The following is a 25,372-nucleotide window of genomic DNA, read 5'->3' as shown; positions in this document are numbered from 1 at the left end:
CATCCTCGTCGGTGTCGTCCGAGTTGAGATCCATATGTCGTCCCAACATTCGTCGTCCGCGGTGAAGAACGACCTCCCACCTGCTGAAACGATATCGTACTGCTCGTTTGCCAATGCCTTCCGCTGACGCCGGCCAGTCCGCTCCGCGCGGCGCCTTGCCGTCCTCTCTGCCCAGTAGACATGCTCGTCGGCGACGTTCTTCGGATGGCGACGGCGCCACTCCGCCATGGCTCGCTCGTCCTCCTCGGCGATGAGGAGGCGGCGCTGCCGCCGAGCGTGGTCGGCACGGTCCATGTCGGTGATGAGACGCGGCGGAGGGGCGACGCGTTGCGCCTGCTCGCGCGTGAAGACGTCCTGGAAGTTCATCTGCGACCGGGGCCTCTCCAAGCGGCACGCCACCGCGTCGTACGCGCGGACCGCCTCGTGCGTGCTCCGGAACGTCCCGAGGCCGGGCCGGACGTCGCCGGACCATATCTCGGTGGAGTACCAGCCGTTGGGGCGCTCGCGGACGCCGCAATAGCCCGAAGCACCCCGGCGGGGCGGCGGCATGGTGGCGCGGAAAGCGGCGAAGCGGCGAGGCGGCGAGGTTGCCAGGGGAGGGCGCGTGGCTGTGCTCTATGCGCGTGGCGAGCGCGGAAATTTATAGGCGCGCGCGAGGCGGCGCACCAAATCTACCGTGCCGCATACCGCTTTCTCTCCCGCGCGCGTAAATTCTTCCCGCACGCGGTAAGTTCCCGCCACCGCTGAAACACGCAGAACCAGCCGGCGCGCGTTAAACACAATTTTTAGCACACGGGCGCGCCTTTTGCCGCGCCTATTGGATATGCTCTAAGAACGTACGCGCTCTGCATGGCTTCATTCGTGTGATTTGTACTACGTAGGCAATGCATAGCGAGCATCTTAGCAGCCAGTCCTACATGTGGTAGTGCCGAGGCAGCATCCTTATTTTGTCTCGTGATGCTATCCTTTCTGGAACAATTGCTGCAGAAGAATTGGCGTGGTCTATACCATGCATGTATACTAACTCGATCTATATAAGATGCGATGGGCTGAATGGCCTTCCACTACAGATTACCAGTACCGGCTGTCCTAGAGAGTCTTTTTCCCAAGCACTAGCTCCAGGTTTTTCTCTCTCCCGCCCGTCATCTTGATCGCCTTTTTCTTTTTGGTCTTTTGATCTATTGGTTTGCGTCGCCCTCCGCCGCCGTCGACCCCGTGTGGCTCTACTCCAACACTAGCACGACCGGTCGGCTTCTTCACCGACTCGGCGGCCTCGCGCGACAGGCGGCCCCTCACGGCCGTCGTCCGCGCGTCTGCCCGCTCGTCGCCTGCGCCGGCCATCGTCGTCCTACTCCGATCGGGATTCCTGAATCACCACCCCGCCTTCGCCTCTGCCGCGTATGTACGGCCGCCTCCACACGGCGTTGCGTTCGCCGCTGCGTCGGCGACATCCTCGACACCGGCTACGCCGACTCGCAATCATGGCGTTCTTCTCACGGCTACCTCGACCACAACTACACCACCCACGCTCTCGGCTATCGCGACAACGGCACAAAGGGCTACCGCCTTGCTTCAGCACCCTCATCGGTTTCCACTCCAGCCATGACTTCTACGATGCGTCGACCGTTACGACTGTGGGAGGGTGTCCGTCGGCTTACCTTCGGATTCTTCTCCAGTTTCACCGTCTGCGTCGCTATCGTTGAGACTGTGGGGATGTTGAGTATAATGTTTATTAGGAAGTATAGGATAGACTAGAATTTGTTCCAACTTGACTTCTACTCTAAGATAATCATGTACTCATATATATACCCACGAGGCTCAAACAATAAGACGATCAATTCCACCAATCCCTCTATCCATTGTAAAATTTTGCTTGCTTCAAAGACTATATATGGCCATTTTCGTAAGAGCCTCTCTCCCTTTGCAACCCATGAACATCTCCCATGCTAATCCTGCGAAGAAACTTTCGAGCTCTCGTTCCATCAACGTGGAACCAATTCTCGTACTTTTGCATGCTATAATAGAGCTAGCTACAGCGAGACCCGTCGCTCCAGGGCGTCGTCCTGGAAGAAATGATCAAAATCGTCGTCAAAAGAGGCGAAGAAATCGTCCATGTCCACGGGCGACCAGAGCTGCTCGGACTCGTCGTCCGCGCCAGCCGCGGATGACGAGACGTCGGCGCTGTCGTCCCCGCGGTTCAGGGCCGTGTCCTCGTCGGACACGGGCGACTGGGGCGGGTGGCGCGTGGTGCCAGCGAGCGCGCTTATGGTGGTGGGCACGGCGTGGCAGTGGTCGGCGATGTAGGTGACGACGAGCATGCCGGGCTTGGCCGGGCTGCGCTCCACCAGCTTCCGCGCCGTGCACGCCTTCATGCTGCTGCACTTGTAGTACCCTCTGCGTGTGCATTATTTCATCATCAGTACATCATGTCACTAATGGCGTGGCGTTCTAGGTTAAAAATAGAAGTTAGGTGATTACCGAGGGTAGGGGGAGCCCTTGATGGGCTTCTGGCCGTACTTGCGCCACGCCCACTGGTCGTCGGGGCCGTTTACGCCGCCCTCGGCCACCGGCACCTCCCGCACCACCTTCTTCATCTGGCTCTTCTTGCTCTTGCCTCTCTTCGGCCGCCGGAGGTCTCCAGCACCTCCCGGCTTCCGGCCGGCCTGCTTCCTCGCGGGCAGCGCCTGCCCGGACGTCGAGGTCGCAGCTGCAGGGAAGGAGATGAGCACCTCGGGCTGCTCCGCCAGCGCCCGATCACAGCCGGACGAAGGCGTGATGGAGAACGGCGCTCGCTGCTGCAGCTGCTCGTGCTCCAAGTCCAGGTACTCCAACACGTCGTACAACGACGATGGCGTGGACGCCGCCCTCGATGTCGATGGTCGCCCCACGAACTCCGCTGGATCCGCCCGCGCATGCACGACTTCACGGCGAGGAGGCTCTGCTTCATAGCCCGGGACGACGCCGCCGCCGCAGCTCCTTACGACCGCCCCGAGACCCCAGTCGTCGGCGTCCATCGATCAGCAGCTCTTAACGATGGAGTTCGATGAGTTTAGCTGAGGCAGAGAAGATGGAGCGTGTGGCTTGCGTCTGTGGTTGACTTTTGGATGGGTTTGCGGCTGGTGCATATATAGTGCTCGGCCGCACGCGGCGATCGATCGGCATGATCGGTAGAAAGTCAAACACAACGGCTGGTTGACATTTCATTTTTAATGGGAAAAAAGCACATACGCAACGGCCCAAGATGGTTGTGCGCGCGCACCAACAGCGTCAGCGATTGATCGGTTCCGAGACGAACTGGATGCAAAGATGCGAGATCGCATCAGGATTTACACGTAATTAACAGACGGATTGACCGACCTGATCAATCTGATTAACTATCCCCCCTTCACGTGCTGCAAAATGATATGTGTGCACCTGTCACTGGACCAGCGCCTAGCTTCTGCCTTCACGTGCTGCAAAATGATATGTGTGCACCTGTCACTGGACCAGCGCCTAGCTTCTGCTCTAGGCTCTAGCTTGTTTGTGTTTGACTTTACTAATGTCAAAGGCATACAACATGGATGGATATTCGATGGAAACATCTGAGATGAGGTCATGCAGACTTGGAGAGGGAGAAAAATAAGCAGAGTGTCGCTGGCATCTGCTTCGGGAAGGGAATAAACCTGGGATTATGCTGTTTTGCGCCCGACTTGCTTGCTTAATTAAGCGCGGATGTCATCATCATCATCGACATCGATCGATCTTATGACAGGCTAGTTATACTAGTACTAGCTCCTTCATTCATTGGTATCTGGCATCGATCCATCCACCTGTTAATTATCAAGATTTGACTTTTGCTAATGTCAAACTATGGAGAGAGGAGGCTGAGAACCGTAAGCTACCATACAGCACGATCCTGTCCATATGCCACCATTGTGATCTATCGATCCGGCCGGGTTAATTAGAATCCAAATCATCTTATCTCCGTTTCAGAAATATATATCATTTTATCATCAGTGACAGTATATCGATCCGATTATTGTTTTCAGATTTTGTGCGTGTGTCGTTTGCTTTACGGCGAAGGACGTTTGGCCGCCAATTCAGCCGTGCTTGTTGGGTGCGTGCGGCGGGCAAGCGCCGCAGTATGGCGCCGATGTGTTGTATTCGGGGAAATGGGGGGCGCCGACGATTTTGATCGGTTTGATTGACACATGCGAACCGATGACCGATGTAGACATTACGAGCTGAGCACCTCCGCGTCGGTCTCGTCGAGCTGAGCTGAGCACCTCCGCGTCGGTCTCGAGTACGTAATGCATCTTGGACGTACGGTACGGATGCGTATGCGTATGGAACATCAGCTGCTCTGCTTTCTTCATGACGAGAGCTCCGCGTCACAATGGTTCCTTTGTCAAACGAGAATCCATCCTCCCGTTAATTGTCGTTTGAATTTTGGCAATGTCAAACGAGTCGAGGGAGGTGGTTGAGAACCGCAAGCTATGTCTACTTACGTACGTTGTGCTCTCTGCCTAACACGATCGGTATGATGTATGACCCAGCTAGCTAGGACATCGAGCTGCCGTGTCTGGCTGCTGCGCGCACGCCGACGGTGGAAGCTGGGGTGCACGCACCGGGGCGGCGTTGGGCGTCCTCGAGATGTCGATTCGGGCCGGGATACTCGGACGATTTGGCACACGCGAACAGACGGAGACACGCATGCAAGCACTAGGAGCTGAGCTCCCAGCGTCGTGCAGTGTGCATGGAGATCGATCTTGAGCTGACAGATGGAGGATCTCTGTGAATTTCCGGCCAGGTGGTCCCGTGGTGTTTACTCATGAAATAATACATTAGTAGTACTACGTCAAGAGCTGACAATGGAAGCGAATCAAATCAAATCGATTAGAATGCACTGTACTCCTAAACGGGAGGGAGGAATATGCTGTGCTCCCGTTTATGCGCATGCTAGACTACCAGACACAGTGACACACTCGTTCCGGATTGATGGAACAACGGGTTCGAGTCTTTTGTCAGCCTATCTCTCGGCATTTTCATGAATCCACCCCTTCGGCACGACTGAAATCACTGTTCTAACCTTGTCAGTAAATTTGGGCACAAAATGACCTCTTCAGAAAAATATTTCAAAATGTAACGCTTTTAACCAACGCCAGAAAGCGTGGCGTTTCCGGGACACTTTGAAACGCCATCGCCTTTGACATTTCGGGCCTGGCCCATGGTCAGGGCTCGCTAGCCTCAGCACGCCGACGTGGTGGGCACAAACGAAGACCCCTGGCGTTTCTGCCCTAGATTTTACTTCTCGCGACCCAACCCACCACTCACCCTTTCACCCTCTCTCCACCATCCAAGGACGGAGAGCTTCACTCCTCTCTCTCTCTCTCTCCTCTCCTCCAAATCTTGAATTTTGGCCATCAAAACTCGTCGGTCTGATCATTTCCCAACTTTGTTAAGGTATTCTCTTCCAATCCCTCCAATTTTTTTCAGTCAAAACTAGGTATTTGAGTTGCATTTTTTGAACATGGTTTAACCCTAAGATTAATTTTTGTACTATGTTTGGAGAGTGTTTGGATTAGATTTCGTGTATATGAGAAAGATATACTTGTTCTGTTGAAATGTTTGATATTGTGTAGTATTGCTTGTAGAGATGATTATTTTTTCTATTAGGTTGAATCCTAAGATTATTTGTTCCTAGTGAGTTTGAATAGGTTGTTTGGGCTAGGTTTCGTGTACGAGGAAGATATAGTTGTTGTGTTGAAATGTTTGATATTGTGTAGTATTGCAATTTGATATTGTGACATTAGGTGGTACATATTAGCTATTGTGTATGGAAGTGTTTTTTTTTGTCGAATATGCTTATAAGTTGAAAGAAGTAATAAGTTGTTGCTCTTGTTTTTAAGTAGAAAGAAAGAACAAGCTGTTGTTATTGTCTCTATGTCTAATATGCTTGTGACTTTAGAAGTTGTTCAAAGTTGTAAGCATTGTTATATTAACTAGTCTATAATGTATTATGTAGGATGTTTGAGCCGGATAAATATCCTGGCCTTGATGATGACTATGAATCGAAGCACCGTGCTCATCAAAAAAGGGGAGGTCACTATCTCTATTAGTGGGTTCTTATGTTGTTTATATGTTGGAAGAAGTAACAAGTTGTTCAGTTGATTTTCTGTAGGTTCCTCCACTACTTCATTTGAGGGGCCATAATCCCAGTGAAGTTTTGCGCTATGACCCATGCTACGAGCGAGGCTAGGCGTTCGGTAAATATGGTTAATATGGTTCGGTTTATTTTTTTTATATTTTGTTATGAAGAAATTACCACCGAAATAATCACACATAAATTAGCAACCGAAATATGTTTGTTGGGTTAACTGAAAAACCGATGCGCCCATCGGTCTAAGAAATCTTACTGATGAGCAGCGATTTGCATTGTACAAAATACTTGCCGTATGGATACACTAGTTCATGACAGTCGTTTCATGCAAACAATAGTAAAATATTCCTAGTAGATTAAGCTAATCACTAGCATGGGTTACGTACCATTGAGATTTGAGAGATTAGAATTTGGAGAAGCCATCGAAGTACTTGTGAGCGGATGGCTTGACGTCTGCCGCAACAATTGGATTTATTTTTTTGAAACGGAGGCAAAGATTGCCTCATCTACTAATTAAGCAGAAGAGAATTGCCCAGTTAATTATGGAAAATCGGGCAAAAACTAGAACAATAAAGGCCAAGCCCACTCCCAAAGACTGACACACATGACAAATCCCACCCTCATCAATAACATGTCGACCTGCAGCCACACAACGCAGCTCTGACTCTGACAGAGAACTCAGAAGAACAAAACCACGCGAAAGCTGACGCCACGGAAGATCACCGAACGGGCCACTTGCAGCCAGTCATCATATGCCACAGGGCCTCGCCACCGCAGCTTCGACTCCACAGCAACAAACAAACTGAGGCAATACCGCGAACACGCCGGAGAAGAGCCGACTACCGCAACCATTGCCACGTCGTCAACATCGCTCCCACTATCATCGTTGCCACAGAAGCCTGGTCGCCACAGTGATCCTCTCGGGGCCGCTGCCCTGACATCCAACGCTTTGTCGTGCCCAGCGCACTCCACCGGCACCGCCTTCCGTGGCCGCCGCTCCAACATACCACCGCCCCTCTCGAGCAGGAACACCGCACAACCAGTTGTCCGCAGCCCACGCTGCTCAGGGCAACCGCTCGCAGACCACGAACGCAGCACCACATCCGGGGCCGCCGCCCCGACATAAAGTCAGACCGCCCCCTTTGGGGCGCATCGACCGAGCCGACACCTCCACCGCCCAAGCGGAACAAGGATGCCACCCAACCAATGTCGAGATAGAGCCCCACCTCATAGAGCTACCACTCGCATTGTTCCCGAGATCGCCATCTCGGCGCACAATCAGAAACCACCGCGGAGCCGCCGCCCCGACGTCCACTGTCCCCACCGGCGAAGGGATCCGTGCAAACCGCAATATGCTGACACTCCAAGGCGATGCCTCAAAGTAGGAAACGACGTAGCCGCTCTCATCGCCCGCTTCGACCATCCGAAGTTAGAGATTTCTCCAGGAGAGTCCTGTAATGGAGCTCCACGGCAACGCCTTCAAGAAGGTGAACGACACCATGGTGCCGCCGGCGGCGACCCGAAGTCAGTGCTAGACTTTCGCCCGGAGCTCCTTCACACATCTGAATCAAAGCAGATCCAGGGCACTGCACAGCACACAATCCCCATGGTCGACGTCCACCGGTCCACCTCGTGGTGCAACTGCCGCCGCATCACCCCCCGGCCTGCCCGTGAGCAAGCCCACGCGCCACCGCCCGAGCACCGTACAGGTCACCCGAGCCACTCCACCACGCGCCACGCCGGAGCAGCAGCACCACAGCGGACCACCACCGCGCCGGAGCAGGCCACCGGGCCGCAGATCCTCGCTGCCCAGGCCACCTGCGCCACCCACAGCCGCCAGTCACTCGATCTAGATCCAGGCGGACCTTGATCCGCAGCCACCGGCGCCAAGGGCGCGCCGCACCTCAGCGCAGCCACGCTACCAGAGGTCTCCAAGCAGCACCGCCGGAGGGCCCTCCGTTGCGCCACCGCGACCCGCGAGCACGCGGCGCCCCGGACCAGCGGCCCCGGCCCGCGCCAGGACCCTGCACTCGAGGGGCGAGAAGACCCACCGCCGCCAACGACGGCAGGGTTTCGCGCGACCGCGTCCTGTGGCAGCGGCGGGGGAGGGAGGAGGGCTCAGAGGGGACTTGGGGCGGCGGCGGCAAGGTTCCTCCCCGTCGCCCACGGGAGCGACGCGGGAGGAAAGGAGATCCGAGAGTGCTTACAATTGGATTCATTGCTCACTGCCGAGCGCCGACTCGCTAGAGCGGGTTGGATGTGTAGGTTTTTTTTTTTTTTTTTTTTTTGAGAATCGGTTGGATGTGTAGTTGATCACGCTTCGAGGGCGCCGCCCCGCCTGATGAAGCAATGGACGGATGGGCGATGGGCCGATGGACGGATGGGTGTTATTCATGTGAACGTACGTTTGGGAATTAGTAATCAAAGGGGGTGTTGGGCCGAAGGACATATGGGCTGTGCTCACAATCACTTACAGCCTCACGGTCACGGGAACCAGCGTATCCTAGAAAATATCCGCTAATTCGGTGATTACGGGTTTTGACGATAGGATTCCTATGTGACGCGTTCTGCGTCAAAATATTGCGCTTTCGCACAGACACGTAGTCGCGGTGTGCCGATTGGGCCGGCCCATTGCAGTGCGTCACAAATACCAGCTGAAAAATTACAAAAAAAAGGTAGGGCGCAATGGCTGGAAATCGAACACAGGACTACCGACCTGAATTCGCACGCTAAAAGCCACTACGATGGAAGAGCTCAACCGACCAATCTGCAGTGGAAAACTAAAAGAACTAAAAAAGTATAAGACTTAGCACTGTTTGAAAAAAATCCTTTACAATTTTCCTTGACAAAAGACAGAAATATACGATATCACGAACAAATTTTCAATTTTCAAATGTTTTTCGAAAACATGAACATTTTCACAATTTGTGAACAAATTTCTAAAGCATGACCATTTAAAAAAATTGAGAACAACTTTTCAAACGGAGAACAATTTCGAAAATCCAGAACAAATATGGAACCACAAACATTTTTCAAATATGTGAAAAAAATCGCCAACATTTTTAGAAATCTTTTAACAAACTTTGTAAAACACGAACATATTTTACAAAAAAAATGCAATCTTTTATTAGAAAATATCCTTCCACTTGTGGAAAGGCAAACAAATATCGGATATTTTGAAGATTTTTTATTTTGCATTTTTTTCAGCAATTTTTTGCAAAAAATGCTAACTTTTTTTTTCAATTTTGAGAATAATTTTGGAACTTTCAAATAATTTTTGGAAACGTAAACAATTTTTAGACATTTTTATGAAAAAAATCAGGACAAAAGCAAAAACAAACAGAGAAACAAAAAATAAAAAATAATATAGGAAAAAAACAAAGAAAAGGAAATGGAACAAGGAAAAAGGAAAAAAAGAAAAGGAAAAAAACCCAGAACAAGGATAAAACCGGTTCAGGAACCTTCCCTAAACCAGGAAAAATCGGCCAGAAACCTCTAGAAGGTTCCCAAAATAGGGGACTATGAAAGCTTAAAAGGGCCGGCCCAGTCGAAACGATCGCTCTATCTCCCTGTGTGAAACCTCGACAGTTTGACACATGTGCATGCAATACGAAAATCCCGAACATACACCGAACACCGAATAGCGATCAAAGTCCCCACCGAACCAAACAATCGTACACCGAATAAACAAAAAGTCGGTTAATTTGGTTCGGTTCGGTTTGGTTTTTCGGTGTTCGGTGTGATAATGCCCACCCCCAGCTACAAGCCCTATTATAGAAGAATGGATCTTCTCCCGTTTGTCCTCAACTTTAAAGGCACACCGCCATGGATGAGCTCCACGACCAGTGCCGCCCTTATTGACCAGTACCGCCTATAATTCCTGCCAACAATGCTGTGTGCGCTCTGATCTAGCGAGCAAGTACATACATATAGGAACATGTGTTGTTGAAGCAAATGTTGCATGCAATATTGGTATGAACTCATTCAAGTGTAAGTTTTCCGTTATTGCTAACCTGGGGTATTTGGCTTCTAATTACATTGGTATTCTATGCTTCAGTCACTGTCTACATAATAAGAGTGAATTCCACTTTTTACTCCTTAGTTATGCATTTTTGACACTAATTACCCTGTCGAATGAAAAATCATCAAGATTACCCCTTTTAAAAGCTTTGAAACCTTGTTTTTTTATGCGTGTCTATTGGGCAAGGTGTAAGGTGTTGACCAGAGTTTAAAAATATCAAGACGAGGAGGAGGATTTGAACATATGGGTAAGAGAAATCTGAACATGAATATCGATTATGCCCTCAGATCTTTACGCATTTTACCGTGCCACGTCGGCGTAACATGCCGGTACTATCTAACAGAAACAAGCAAAGTGCTAAACTGGGGTAAAACTGTGTTCAAAATCTTCTAAATGAAATATTTGGTAGAAGTTGCACTAAATAGGGTAATATGTGTCACAAATGCAGAACTACAGAGTAAAAAGTGGAATTCACTCACATAATAACTACTCCAACCTCCCTACCTTTTGATGTTCTTGCGTCCAGACCATCATGTTTCAAATCATGCTCATCAAGCACGCCAGGCGCATATAGTGATCACACGACAACTGGACAATAAGCCATCATATCGCTAAGCCATTATTTTACGTCACATAATCAGATTGTCAAACACGTCCGTGACAATAAGTTATGTCTTATTTTCTCCATGAAAAGTCTTTAAATCAAAGGGGACCTAAGATTAGTCGACTAAGACTAAAAAGAAACACAATTCACTGAGCTAAAAAACGATTTCCTAATGTCCAATATGATGTGTCTTGACCCAGTATATACGAAATAAAATTGTAGGTTAGCCCATAGGACTATAATGATATAGCCATTACCGAGGCATTATATCTTACACAGATTATTGTATATTCTACTACAAATATTTTAAAAACTATCAATTTAAGGTAACAAATTGTAGGCATGTGTACAATCCTAATATTTCTCAATTCCTACCCTGCACAATAAAATATTACTTACATAGCAAAGTAAATATATTCAGTCCTGATTAAACTTGTGTGTCCCCTTGAACAATTTAGCAACTTCAACATAGATCTTACTCTATTTGTGTTATCCATCAACCTCAAATATATAAGTCACTATACATTTTAAAATTGATTCTACCATGAGTATAATCCAGCATGTCACAAGTCATCTTATTACATGGCTTGTCGATCATGTCCCGCCTGGTGATAAGGACTGGCTTCTTTTCTCTAGAAAAAAACTTCAAATCAAAGAGGCCTAAGCCTGCTCAACTGGAACTGCAGAAAAACTTAGTTGACAAAGGAAAAACTTGATATATGGCTGAGCTATTGGATCGTTGTCACATAGACAAAACAAACCAATAAACAAATTAGGCACAAGCTTAAAAAAAAGAAACACGACATGGCTAAGCATGGGTCAACCAAGACTTATGCTACATCTCGCAACACGAAATAGAGCAATAAATAAATTAATACAAATAGACAGGTTGCACATGTTTTAATTAATATGTCCCATTCTTATAGGATGCTCATCCATCCAACTGATTTTTATTGTGAGGAAAATTACTTTATGGCAGTAACATTCTAATAATAATCAAAATCAAAACAAACATATCCAATTATGTGTTTCTTAACATATCCCTTTACGGCGCCCCTATCATGCTATGATGCATGTGCAAATGGTCACCAAGGGAAATATCTCAATCCATGCATGGGGTGTCGTGAGCAACCATGACCGACACAAATATCAGGCAGTTAACAGCCGCTTGTGTAAAGACACTAAAAGCGACGGGCGAGATTTATCACAAGACTAATTTTCATCCGCTCTAGACTATTAAAGTTTTGTTGTTAGATTTGATGTTTCATATGCTATATTTCAAGTTTTCGAAGTTTACCCTAATAGTATAATAGTAGGAAATAATTCCTCCAAATTCCATAATAAATATTAGTCATTTAAAGTCATTTTCCGCACAAGTGATATATTATTAAGAAAAATATATGCGTTGGTTATTGTACAGTATTATTTTCGTGAGATGTAATGTGAATATCTGTGAACCATAAATTTAATTGGACTGGACTAACTTCCGAACGTACCGCTTGTTAGCTTCATATATCCGAACACCTCGCGTCCATTTGAGTAACTAGTGGGAGCGAGCCATGCAAGTGCATGCATGCTTACTTCACATGCTTGTGCGTATGAAAGACACTAAATTAGAAAGCTAATCATATGCATGCATATAAGATAAAATTGATGACATCATTCTAGATTTTTTTATATTTCAAAACTTTAAAATGTTTTGTAGCTCGAACCGTCCGTCTGATTAAAAAGTCGTTTTAACATAAAAAATCCGTCGCGACGAGAGCTTCGAAATTAGATCTCATGTTGATATGTTTCGGCGACTTTTATTTTCGGTCAAAAAGTTACCACACGCGGGCTATGTAAGTTATCATGCTTGTGATACATAATTATCATGTTGCTTACATACTCCCTCCATCTTTTAAAGAGTGTACTTCCAACTTTGTTGGAAAGTCAAACTTTTTTATGTTTGACCATATTTATATAATAATACATCAACATTTATGTTATCAAATTACTAGCATTAGATTCAGGATAAAATATATTTTCATCATATACAAATTTGATTTTACAAACATTGATATATTTTTGCACAAACTCGATCAAACTTTGAGATATTTGACTCTTCAACAAAGTTGGAAGTACACTTTTTAAAGGACGGAGGGAGTAGAAATTACCGGGGCACAAAAGTGATTTCTCTTACCTTTTGGCCACAAGGACTAGATAAGAAAAAAAGGCACGGCCTTCAATCTTCTCCCCGCATGCACCTGCATACGTACACTAGAAGACCAAAACACCAATGTCATCCAAGAATCTCTCTGTTTTAAGACTTGAAAATGTGTTATAGCTCAAACCACCGGTCCGTTTGAAAAATTGTTTTCACATACAAAATTCATCGCAACGAGGCCTTCAAGACTATATCCCATATTGATATGTTCCGATGACTTTTTTACGTCAAAAGTTACCATGCTTGTAGTATGTATTATTTACACGGAAACTATTGGGGTATATTTTTCAACAAAAAATTTCTCCGGCATCAAAAGCTATGACGGTTTTCATGCGCAAGTTATCAGCTCCGATGTCCGTATATTATCATGTTATTTACATAGAGTTACCGGCTTATATTTTGAACAAAAAATTTCACCAGATCAAAAGTTCCCGCGGTGTTTGTATGTGAGTTATCAGCTCTACTGTGCGTGTATTACCATGTTATTTACACATAAATTACCGGGGTATATTTTTCAATATTTTTTCCCCTCAGGTCAAAAGTTATACACATGGGTTATCAACTCTGTTGTGCGTTTATTACCATGCTATTTACATAGAGTTACCAGCTTATGTTTACAATTTTTTTCTCTTGGGTCAAAAGTTACCGTGTTGTTTGTACACGAGTTATCAGCTCTGTTGTGCATGTACTACCATGCTATTTATACATAAGTTACCGGGGGTACGTTTTTCAACAAAATTTTCTCCTTAGGTCAAAAGTTACCGCAATGTTTATATATGGGTTATCAACTCTGTTGTGAGTATATTACCAATCGATTTACATAGGAGCTAGGAGGGTGTATTTTTCAGTAAATCTTTTTCTCCGGTCAAAAAGTTATTGTGGGGCTTGTACAAGAGTTGTCAACTCTGTTGTGCGAACATTATCATGTTGTTTACACAGAAATTATCAGGATATGTTTCAACATTTCTTTTTTGGGTCAAAGTTACCATGGTGTTTGTTTGTAAGTTATCAAGTCTACGATGCATAAATTATTGTGCTATTTACTCATAAGTTATCATGTGTAAGTTTCAATTACTTTTTTGCCTTCGGATCAAAGTTATCATGGTGTTTGCACCATAATTTACTAGGTCCACATGCGTCAAATACCATGCTATTTATGCACAAGTTACCGGGTATGTTTTCAACATCATTTTTTCCCCTCGGATCGAAGATTTACCGCGTGTTTGTGCTTAAGTTTATCAAATATGCGATGCGTAAAATACCGTACTATTTATTTAGAAGTTACATTTTTTTAGTTACGACAGGTTAACCCGATTGGGTTCACAATTTACATGTATATAAAAAGTTAGCATTGTGCACATGACATAGATAGGTTAAGTGGTTAGCTAGTCCAATTTAACCACCTAAAAATCACTTCGAACGTGAGTTCGAATTCTATCACCCACACATTGTTTTTGACTTAAAAATTAGCAGGTCCATTAATTACGCCAAATGACTCCTTGAACGCATGGAATTAGGAGGCCCATTAATCACGTTATTTAAGAGGCCGAGACATAATGGTAATTAACGGGCAGGCGCAATGAATTAGGAGGATCATTAATCAGGCTAATTAAGAGACCCGAAGGAAAAATCGCATCCTACACGTAAATCATGGCGGAATAAGGGGAAGCGGAATCGCAGCCGTTTGATCAAAATCTGACGCTGCAAAGGTCGTTCGGATCTAAAGCGAAAATCCGAACGGCAGGATTTTAGCTTTGTCGAATTTAATTTGCACAAGGTGTCCTATATTAATGTAACTTCGGATATTCTAACTACGGAGATGTTGCTAGTTATTACTAAAACAGGTCAAAGAAAAAATGGTTGACTTTTCTACCACTGAGTTCATGTAGGTCTGGCGACATCCCCGGCGGCTCTCCTTCTCAGTCGGTCCCATGGTGGCCAGCGGGAGGTGAGTTGGATTCCTTAAGCACATTGTCCTTGTAGTTGTAGTCCTAGTTGAAGTTTGCTTAGACAGGGTTTTGGTTCTCTATGACTTCAGCTCCGAATGTAGTGATGGCAGCGGCGAATAAATTTCTCCACCTCCCAGGCTCCCGCTGAAGTGGACTCTTCGATCTTTTTTACACAGTACAATCGCACATACTAATAAAAATGCACATGCATTCATCCCTATAAACGCACACACGTACGCCCATTCTGATGAGCGCCCCGAAATACCGAGCCGACATAACATCTTCGGATTTACAAAGTCACCACAGTTGTCGAAAAGCCTAAAAAAGATTTAGGAAAATGCATATATACATCAGTGAACACTGATGGGTTGGTCCCACCATAAACAATCTAATTATTTGAGCTACACTTGTATTTGAGCTACACTTGTCAGAGTTGGATCTAAAAGGTGGTGTTTGCAACGTCTGGATTCTTTCACTCCTGGGCGATCAAATTGTGTGTCTTCGCGGTGGGGTTGTAGCAGCACGCTCGTCATGTCTTACCCTTCCCCTTGTTCTCTTTCTCAGGGTGATCCGTGGCCACCGGTCTCTTTTGACATGGCCCGTCAGTTTCTCATCTGCCGACTCGAAGTCTTGCTGGTGCGGGAGTAGTGTCGAGTTTAGCACATCTCCAACGCCGACCCTTAAACTGCCCGCATGAGTCCGGACCACGCGGTCTGGACGTGCTATGCCATTCAATGTGGACCTGTCCGCCAAGCAGTCCGGACGTCCTTTTCTCCGCAAACCGGAGACAATCTAGGGGGCTTTGCCGGCGTTCGGACTGCTGCCACGTCTGCCCATGACCGCTACCACGTCCCCTCCTGACCGCTGCCACGTTCGCTCCTGGCCACCCTGGCCCACAATAAAATCCCAACTGCCTCTCTCTCGCTTTCCATCAAACGCCCGTGCCGATTGCCGCGCCGCATTAATGCCGACCTAGAGCTTGACCGGAATGGAGGGAAGCACAGATAGACGCGATCACTCGGGTGTCGCCTCCGTCGCCGGATAAAGGAGGAGCTAGTCCCCGCGATCATGAGGGCGCATGGCCGCCTCCTCCACTACCTCGGAGGAGGCGGTTACGGTGGTGCCTCTGGCTCGAGGGCCGTGGTACCCGAGGCGGAGCGCGCGGCGAGACATCAGGCGAGGTACGACCAGAGCAATGTCGGTTAACACTCGACGTTCGCCAAGACGGACGTGGCGCTGGAATGGGTCCGCAACGACTCCGATCTCCTGGCCACGTGGGTGCTCGACTTCTCCGTCGCCTCCGTGCAGATGGCCGCTAGGCGCCGGCGTCGCTTTGACCGCGAGGAATGGTCGCTTAGCGACTGCTCCACCAATGCCGGCAGGGGCAAGGCCGCCTCAAAGTTTCATTGTTTTTTTGTTCATGTTAGCCTGTATTTCTTCATAAATCATGTGCTTTGCACTAGGATGTTCATTGCTGGAAGTTGGTTAGCCTGGTATTGGTTGCTCTGTTTGCTCCGTATCATATTTGTGCAAGAATAGGCATGTTTCGTTTCTTCAGTTCCTCTTGTTCACGTAGGCTTTCATTACTTTGTGCTAGAACTGGGACTAAGTGGGATCCGACTTAGCCCATGTAATCCATGTAAATTTTAGTGGGAATGTGGGATGTTTGATATTGCCCACCAAACCATGTTGGGACTGGGTGGGCTGTGGTGGGATGCCCACGAACAGTCCCACCTGTCGCCTGAATTCATCATCATCAACCATTGGCGTGTGGATCGGAGCTCCAACCGGGCAGCCCCCTTTCAATTTAACTGCTCAAACGGAAATGATCCAGTAGTAAAAACAAGTTTTAGTCCAGCTCGTCATTCGGAGCTGTACATGAAATACAAACTTCTCTAAAAGAAGATACAAACGCTACTCGTAATGAAACACTTCCTGAATAAGACCCAATCCTATTCGTATTCTCATTCCCTCCTGGAGCGCTGGACGCATAACAGAAACCACCGAATGAGATGCATAGAGAAACGTCATTCCTATTCTCGTATTCTCAATTGGACCAGGAATAGATCCTGCACCAACAAATGGAGAATCATATGCTATCTATGTGCTGGAAGCGACTCACACTCCGCGTACGTAGCATCCACTTATTAGTTTAGAAGGCAACAGAATAAATCGGCATGGAACTCAAAGCAATTAAGCTTGAGTTAAGGTGAACATCGGCCGGGTCGACAAAAAAGCCCAGGCGGCAAGGCTCACCTTGACCCATCAAGTTCGATCGGCCGCACCCAAAATGGACGGCACCGGTGGTGGTCGCGAGTATGGCGGCAGGGTCACCGCGTTCGTGGCGCTCTCTTGCGTCACGGCGTCCATGGGCGGCGTCATCTACGGCTACGACATCGGTGTTGCGGGCGGCGTGTCGTCCATGGAGCCGTTCCTCAGGGAATTCTTCCCGGACGTGTACCGCAGGATGAAGGGCGACTCACGTGTCAGCAACTACTGCAAGTTCGACAGCCAGCTCCTCACGCTCTTCACCTCGTCGCTCTACATCTCCGGGCTGTTCACGGCGGTGCTACTATCGTCGTGGGTCACGGCCCGCTGCGGGCGCCGGCCCTCCATGATCGTTGGTGGCACGGCATACCTCGCCGGCGCAGCAGTCAGTGGCGGGGCCGTGAACGTGTATATGGCCATCCTCGGTAGGGCGCTGCTCGGTGTCGGGCTAGGATTTGCCAACCAGGTCAGAAGTGATACCATATATATATATGTGCAACAACCAAACATTTTAAAATTCTAGTTAACATGGCCTACAAAGATTTGTGTCAGCCAAATCTCTTTGGTGTCAACAGGCAGTGCCACTCTACTTATCTGAAATGGCACCGACACGATACAGGGGAGCCTTCAGCAATGGCTTCCAGTTCAGCCTATGTCTCGGAGATCTCGCCTCGACCATCACCAACTACGGTGTGGAGAAGATCAAGGCAGGTTGGGGCTGGAGGCTCTCGCTGGCCTTGGCCGGTATCCCTGCCGTGTTTCTCACCGTCGGCTCCATCTTCCTGCCGGAGACACCCAACAGCCTCGTCCGACAAGGTAAAGACCATTTAGTGGTCAAGGCATTACTGCACAAGATGAGAGGCTTTGAAGCCGTCGACCAAGAGCTAGATGATATCATCGCTGCTAACATCCTAGCTACAAAGCCCGGCGACAACGGCATGCACATGATCTTGTCACAGCGGCGGTACCGCCCACAGCTTGCCATGGCCATCCTGATACCATCCTTCTCACAGGTGAGGCTACAGATGAAATGGGATATACTAGCATTTAAAAATATGGCAAGTTAGTACCATGCACTTCGGAGAGCATTCATTGTTATTCTTATCCTTTTTCTTCTTCTTCTTCTTCTGTGCGACAGCTTACCGGAATCAGTGCCATTGGGTTCTACGCGCCGGTGCTGCTACGCAGTATCGGCGTGGGTGAGAGTGCATCCCTGATGTCAACCATCATCCTCGTTTTTGTCTCCTCGGTGTCAACACTAGTATCCATGTTCACCGTCGATCGCTTTGGTAGGCGGACCCTCCTTCTCATCGGTGGCATCCAGATGATCATCTGTGAAGTCCTTATCGGTGCTATCATGGTTGCAAAGCTTGGCGATGAGGGTGGGATCAGCAAGACGTATGCTATCATCCTCATTTTTCTCATGGGTGTCTATGTAGTGGGCTTCGGATTGTCATGGGGCCCGCTGGGCTGGCTAGTGCCCAGCGAGATTTTCCCATTGGAGATCAGGTCAGCCGGGCAAAGCATCACTGTGGCCTCGTGCTTTGCGTTCACCATATGCATTTCACAGTTCTTCCTGGCCATGCTATGCCAGATGAAGGCATACTTGTTCTTTTTCTTTGCCGGATGGATCATGGTGATGACGGCTTTTGTCTACTTCTTCTTGCCCGAGACCAAGGGGCTGCCGATTGAGCAAATTGGCAAGGTGTGGGGGAAGCACTGGTTCTGGAAGAAGGTTCTGGGGGTTGGTGAGGTGACTGCAAGCTATTGAGAAGCTCTCAAAGTTATATTTGTATTTCATGTAATTATTCTGCGCTTGTTTTTGTCTCGGTTGTCTAAATTGTACAAATAAACTATTTTTCAAGCAGCTATGATGATAGATGTGTGTAGTTTTGTAAACTTGTTGTGCAAAAACCTTAAATTATTGGTTAACTATTTTGCACAAGCTGAAGTTATGTACATAGATTCAAATTATGCAAGCAGATAGTTTTTTTTTGAGAAATTGCAACCAGATAGTTGTGTGTTGACGCCTAACTCACAACGAGAAATTTTAGTGAGACTTCGGGTGACCAATGGGCCATTTTTGGTTGTGGGCTGAGGCCTAGTTTTGTCGGCTTACGCGAATTTTCCTTTTCGAGGATTTTGTGCTCCTAGGCTAAAAGTCTTGTGTGCTTCCATGGGTATTTCGGGCCAACAATTTTTTAGAAAAAAATTACTCTGTATTGTTAGTGTTTTCTTAATTATTCTAATGATTCTTAGACAATGATGGTATCTTTAAAATCTCCTGAAAATTATGTAAAACCAGTGTTTGAGGTTGTAGACTTTGCTTTACGCTTTTGTACTGCAATCAGAAACTTTGCATCATAAATTTGTTGTGTGCACCACTCGATGCAAAAGCTGGAATTGAACCTCCTTTCCAAAAAGAAAAAAAAATATGTCTGTGCTGAACATGCGATGGGAAGACAACATGAGTCCACTTTGGACATTACTGAAAAACGAGTCCACTTTGGACATGCTAAAATACTCGTCACTATCCACCTCTGCAGACCTAAGAGATTCTCCACTATCATAAGAGTAAATTCAACTGGCGTGCAAAATATCAGGCGCGCTGGATAAACCGCCAGTTTGGTGCGTGAGAGGCCGCGCGGCGCACTCCAGCAGACGCACGAAAGTTAGGCGTCCGAAAAAAATTGGCCCGCGCGCGGGAAAATGCGGCAGCGCGTGCAGTAGTTTTGGCACGCGACGCCCAGCGAGCTGGTTAAAAGCCGCGCACCGGCGCCCCCAACCGCCACGATTTCCCTCCCGCCGCGACTTCTTCCTCGCCTCTTCCAGCACCCTGCTGCCACCGCGCCTTCTCCCTCGCCCCACCGCCGTCGCGCCTTCTCCCGTCCCGCCTCTTCCAGCGCCCGCCATGCCGCCACGCCCCTGGAGCAGCTCGGGCTTCCGCGATGCCCGACTCCGCCCCTCTGGCGTGTATTACGCGAAGATCCGCTCCGGCGATACACGCCTCGGGCTCGGAACATTAGAGACCGTCCACCAGGCCGCCCGCACGTATGACGCGACGGCGTGGCGCCTCGGGCGACCACGATCGCAGAATAACTTCTCCGACATGCGGACACGCGAGCAGGTGCAGGAACTCGCACCTCCCCGCGACTAATTACCAACAAGCTAGTTGCAAAAAACGGACAAGGACTTGCTTTGCCAGTTGCCATGGTCGTCGACAAGGACGTTCACTAGGCAGGCACCAGCAAGTTTAATCCCCCCGTCTGCAAAACATAGTAGTACGTTCCAACAACCATGCGCACCACAAGGCCGAGGATGATGTCTCACCGGCTCGTCCTGTCCGTGGCCATCGTCGCGGCCCTGCTTGTGCCCGGCGCCACGGGATACCCGTGGAAGGACTGCGGCGACGGCCAATTCGCGGCCGGCAGCAAGTACCTGGCCAACATCAACCTCCTCGCGGTCTCGCTCCCCAAGAACGCCGCGGTGTCCCCGGACCTCTTCGCCACCGCCGAGGCCGGCGCCGCCCCGGACAAGGTCTGGGCCCTCGCGCTCTGCCGCGGCGACGCTAACGCCACGTCCTGCCTCAGCTGCCTCGCCCAGGCCTTCCGGGACCTGCCCAACGTGTGCGACTACAGCAAGGTGGCCACCATGTACTACGACTCGTGCACGCTCCACTACTCCAACGCCTCCCGGGACCCGGCGCCGGTGGCGGCGCGGACGTATAGGTACTGGGAGAGCACAAATGTCACGTCCGAGCAGGCCTAGTTCAACAGCCTCGTGGCCAGGCTCGTGAACGCCACCGCGGACTACGCCGCGTACAACTCCACGCGCCGGTACGCCTCCGGGGAGGCCGACTTCGACCGGGAGTTTCCCAAGATCTACAGCTGGGCGCAGTGCACGCCCGACCTCACCGGGCCGCAGTGCCGACAGTGCCTCGCCAAGAACACGGTGCTGCTGCCGGAGTATTTCGTGGACAGCACAGGAGCCAGAGCTCTGCAGGTCAGGTGCAGCTTCCGGTACCAGACCTATTCCTTCTTTGATGGCCCTGTCATGGTGCGGCTGCCAGCACCATCATCGAGCACCCAAGCACCCGCGCCTGCTCCTGCGCCTGTTGCGGTACCCACGGGTTTGACGCCGAAGCCGGCGACGGCATCCACAGAAGGTGAGCTTTAATTTTCACCCTACCATGCTTGCATTTGCCTTGCCAACGATTTAGCACAGTGATTGACAACAAACCATTCAGTGTCAAACTTTGCCAAATTTTGAAGCACGCTAATAACTTTTCTGTACCTACCTTCTAACAAAAAGGAGCCATGTGGAAAATACTGTCGAGTTAGAGGGCCTAGAGAAAAAAAGTTTAAGTTTACAAACCAAGTGAGATAGCAACCCAAATTTTGAGAGAAATATGAAAAAAAAAACAGTTTTGCTAGAACTCATCTAGATGAGATATAATTTGGTTTCATTCACCTTTTATAGCCATTGGATGTGATGCTATAAGATGCGTGTATGCTGACGTGGGTTGTATCTATTCTTGTTTCCAAAGTGAATGGGACCAAATTATATCTCATTTAGATGAGTTCTAGGTACTCCCAAAAAAAAAAATCCCTTTTCTAACACATGTTTTCCATTTGAGCTGACATTTTTATTGTACATTGCTCAATTCACAGGTAGAAAATACAGTGTCCCTGGCATTGTTCTTATTATTCTGCTGCCTACTGTAGCTGCCATAAACCTTGTGGCTTGCTTCTTTTTCTGGAGAAGGAAGCGGCCACTAGCAAAAACAAAACACTCAGGTATGTGCAAAATTCACCAATTTACAACGGGAAATATTTCAAAGGACCGAAAACGACCTAGACCCTGTACTCGATCGTTGTGACATTGTTATCCACCATTAAACAGATCCCAGTTATTTCGCCGACGAGGAGGACAATGAAAGTGTAGACTCGATGTTGATTGACATTTCAACCTTGCGAGTTGCAACCGGGAATTTTGCAGATAGCAACAAGCTTGGTGATGGCGGATTTGGTGCCGTGTACAAGGTGCTAAATAGACATATTTCTACTAAAATTGCCAACCATATTGAGATTTTGTTAATTGAGCTTAACTTTGGTTCAATCTTTTAGGGTATTCTTCCAGACGGTGACGAAATAGCAGTGAAGAGACTATCAAAGAGCTCAACACAAGGAGTAGAGGAGCTCAAAAATGAACTCTCTTTGGTTGCAAAGCTTAGGCACAAGAACCTTGTCACACTTCTTGGCGTCTGCTTGGAGCAACAAGAGAGGCTGCTTGTCTACGAGTTCGTTCCTAACCGAAGCCTCGACCTCTTCCTTTTCGGTACTTACAACTGAAGCATGCTCAAGTCAATTATGGCCTCCTTCTCGCTACATATTCAACATTAATATATTCTATGTCCATTTAATTTAATAATAATAAGCAGATGCTGAGAAACATGTAGAACTGGATTGGGAAAAGAGGTACAAGATCATTAATGGAATTGCTCGAGGATTGCAATACCTCCATGAAGACTCCCAGCTCAGAGTGGTCCACCGTGATCTCAAAACTAGCAACATATTGCTTGACAAAGATATGAATCCGAAGATATCAGATTTTGGAATTGCGAGACTATTTGGGCAAGACCAGACCCATGGAATAACGAAACATGTCGTCGGCACATAGTAAGTACTATAACACTTATATCTGGCTAATCCAAGTGGTATGTTGCTTAATAATCTAGTGGTAAGTGGCTAAATATAGTGTACCCCACCATGTTCTTACAGCGGATATATGGCACCGGAGTACGTGATGTGTGGGAACTACTCTGTGAAATCTGATTCATCCAGCTTCGGCGTCATGGTTCTTGAGATTGTGACGGGAAGGAAGAACAATGACTACAATAATTCTGAGAAATCTCAAGATCTTCTGAATGTGGTATGTGCTTGTTGTTCGAATATCTAATCACCATTATTACTAGAGAACAACGTGTTAACCACTTAGTTGACCATAGTTTTTTTCTAACGAGGCAAAAATTTATCCATTTCATTAATTAAGAAGAGAGCTTTCCGATTAATTAGAGGAAAAACTGGTGAAAACATGCACTTCGACTTTTAAGCTCATGGCTTCCAAAAATGGTGCAGATGTGGGACCGTTGGATGGCCACAACAGTGTTGGACATGATGGATCCGTGCATGAACACCAGCTTCTCAGAGAGCTGCGTGCTAAGATGCATCCATATAGGGCTTCTGTGTGTTCAAGAAAACCCGGCTGATCGACCACTTATGTCGTCTGTGGTCATGATGCTCGGAAGCGATACCGTGCCTCTCTCTGCCCCATCTAAGCCGGCGTTCTACACCAAGGAGGCTAGCGACAACTTGGGCATCGAGTCACATCACCGTCGGCTCCATCTTCCTGCCGGAGACACCCAACAGCCTCGTCCGACAAGGTAAAGACCATTTAGTGGTCAAGGCATTACTGCACAAGATGAGAGGCTTTGAAGCCGTCGACCAAGAGCTAGATGATATCATCGCTGCTAACATCCTAGCTACAAAGCCCGGTGACAACGGCATGCACATGATCTTGTCACAGCGGCGGTACCGCCCACAGCTTGCCATGGCCATCCTGATACCATCCTTCTCACAGGTGAGGCTACAGATGAAATGGGATATACTAGCATTTAAAAATATGGCAAGTTAGTACCATGCACTTCGGAGAGCATTCATTGTTATTCTTATCCTTTTTCTTCTTCTTCTTCTTCTGTGCGACAGCTTACCGGAATCAGTGCCATTGGGTTCTACGCGCCGGTGCTGCTACGCAGTATCGGCGTGGGTGAGAGTGCATCCCTGATGTCAACCATCATCCTCGTTTTTGTCTCCTCGGTGTCAACACTAGTATCCATGTTCACTGTCGATCGCTTTGGTAGGCGGACCCTCCTTCTCATCGGTGGCATCCAGATGATCATCTGTGAAGTCCTTATCGGTGCTATCATGGTTGCAAAGCTTGGCGATGAGGGTGGGATCAGCAAGACGTATGCTATCATCCTCATTTTTCTCATGGGTGTCTATGTAGTGGGCTTCGGATTGTCATGGGGCCCGCTGGGCTGGCTAGTGCCCAGCGAGATTTTCCCATTGGAGATCAGGTCAGCCGGGCAAAGCATCACTGTGGCCTCGTGCTTTGCGTTCACCATATGAATTTCACAGTTCTTCCTGGCCATGCTATGCCAGATGAAGGCATACTTGTTCTTTTTCTTTGCCGGATGGATCATGGTGATGACGGCTTTTGTCTACTTCTTCTTGCCCGAGACCAAGGGGCTGCCGATTGAGCAAATTGGCAAGGTGTGGGGGAAGCACTGGTTCTGGAAGAAGGTTCTGGGGGTTGGTGAGGTGACTGCAAGCTATTGAGAAGCTCTCAAAGTTATATTTGTATTTCATGTAATTATTCTGCGCTTGTTTTTGTCTCGGTTGTCTAAATTGTACAAATAAACTATTTTTCAAGCAGCTATGATGATAGATGTGTGTAGTTTTGTAAACTTGTTGTGCAAAAACCTTAAATTATTGGTTAACTATTTTGCACAAGCTGAAGTTATGTACATAGATTCAAATTATGCAAGCAGATAGTTTTTTTTTTGAGAAATTGCAACCAGATAGTTGTGTGTTGACGCCTAACTCACAACGAGAAATTTTAGTGAGACTTCGGGTGACCAATGGGCCATTTTTGGTTGTGGGCTGAGGCCTAGTTTTGTCGGCTTACGCGAATTTTCCTTTTCGAGGATTTTGTGCTCCTAGGCTAAAAGTCTTGTGTGCTTCCATGGGTATTTCGGGCCAACAATTTTTTAGAAAAAAATTACTCTGTATTGTTAGTGTTTTCTTAATTATTCTAATGATTCTTAGACAATGATGGTATCTTTAAAATCTCCTGAAAATTATGTAAAACCATTGTTTGAGGTTGTAGACTTTGCTTTACGCTTTTGTACTGCAATCAGAAACTTTGCATCATAAATTTGTTGTGTGCACCACTCGATGCAAAAGCTGGAATTGAACCTCCTTTCCAAAAAGAAAAAAAAATATGTCTGTGCTGAACATGCGATGGGAAGACAACATGAGTCCACTTTGGACATTACTGAAAAACGAGTCCACTTTGGACATGCTAAAATACTCGTCACTATCCACCTCTGCAGACCTAAGAGATT

The 25,372-nt window shown here is 47.7% G+C and overlaps 2 protein-coding genes and 1 pseudogene across 2 annotated transcripts; 2 read left to right on the top strand and 1 right to left on the bottom strand.

Moving 5' to 3' along the window:
• Nucleotides 1-1,785: 1,785 nt before the first annotated feature.
• On the bottom strand, nucleotides 1,786-3,095 carry LOC123100317 (WRKY transcription factor 22). The gene is made up of 2 exons (XM_044522263.1): nucleotides 2,479-3,095; nucleotides 1,786-2,394 (listed from the first exon to the last, which is right to left on the bottom strand). The coding sequence occupies exons 1-2, from the start codon at nucleotides 3,012-3,014 to the stop codon at nucleotides 2,031-2,033; spliced, it is 900 nt and encodes a 299-aa protein (XP_044378198.1). The 5' UTR covers nucleotides 3,015-3,095; the 3' UTR covers nucleotides 1,786-2,030.
• Nucleotides 3,096-17,117: 14,022 nt separating this feature from the next.
• LOC123100307 (hexose carrier protein HEX6) lies at nucleotides 17,118-19,166 on the top strand. Its single transcript, XM_044522252.1, has 3 exons — nucleotides 17,118-17,653; nucleotides 17,763-18,200; nucleotides 18,326-19,166. Exons 1-3 carry the CDS (start codon nucleotides 17,210-17,212, stop codon nucleotides 18,956-18,958), a joined length of 1,515 nt encoding a protein of 504 aa, XP_044378187.1. The 5' UTR covers nucleotides 17,118-17,209; the 3' UTR covers nucleotides 18,959-19,166.
• A 1,318-nt stretch (nucleotides 19,167-20,484) lies between these two features.
• LOC123100296 (cysteine-rich receptor-like protein kinase 6) lies at nucleotides 20,485-24,792 on the top strand (annotated as a pseudogene).
• Nucleotides 24,793-25,372: the final 580 nt, after the last annotated feature.

This window comes from Triticum aestivum, chromosome 1B (assembly GCF_018294505.1).
Source record: "Triticum aestivum cultivar Chinese Spring chromosome 1B, IWGSC CS RefSeq v2.1, whole genome shotgun sequence".
NCBI classification, from domain to species: Eukaryota; Viridiplantae; Streptophyta; class Magnoliopsida; order Poales; family Poaceae; genus Triticum; species Triticum aestivum.
Note: the sequence above shows the minus strand (reverse complement) of the source record. Positions and strands in the feature narration are given on the sequence as shown.

Coding starts and splice junctions, on each gene's coding strand:
- LOC123100317 (XM_044522263.1), bottom strand. CDS start 3,014: ATGGACGCCGACGACTGGGGTCTCGGGGCGGTCGTAAGGAGCTGCGGC. Junction 2,395..2,478: donor AAGGGCTCCCCCTACCCTCG/GTAATCACCTAA, acceptor ATGCACACGCAG/AGGGTACTACAAGTGCAGCA.
- LOC123100307 (XM_044522252.1), top strand. CDS start 17,210: ATGGACGGCACCGGTGGTGGTCGCGAGTATGGCGGCAGGGTCACCGCG. Junction 17,654..17,762: donor GGCTAGGATTTGCCAACCAG/GTCAGAAGTGAT, acceptor TGGTGTCAACAG/GCAGTGCCACTCTACTTATC. Junction 18,201..18,325: donor TGATACCATCCTTCTCACAG/GTGAGGCTACAG, acceptor TCTGTGCGACAG/CTTACCGGAATCAGTGCCAT.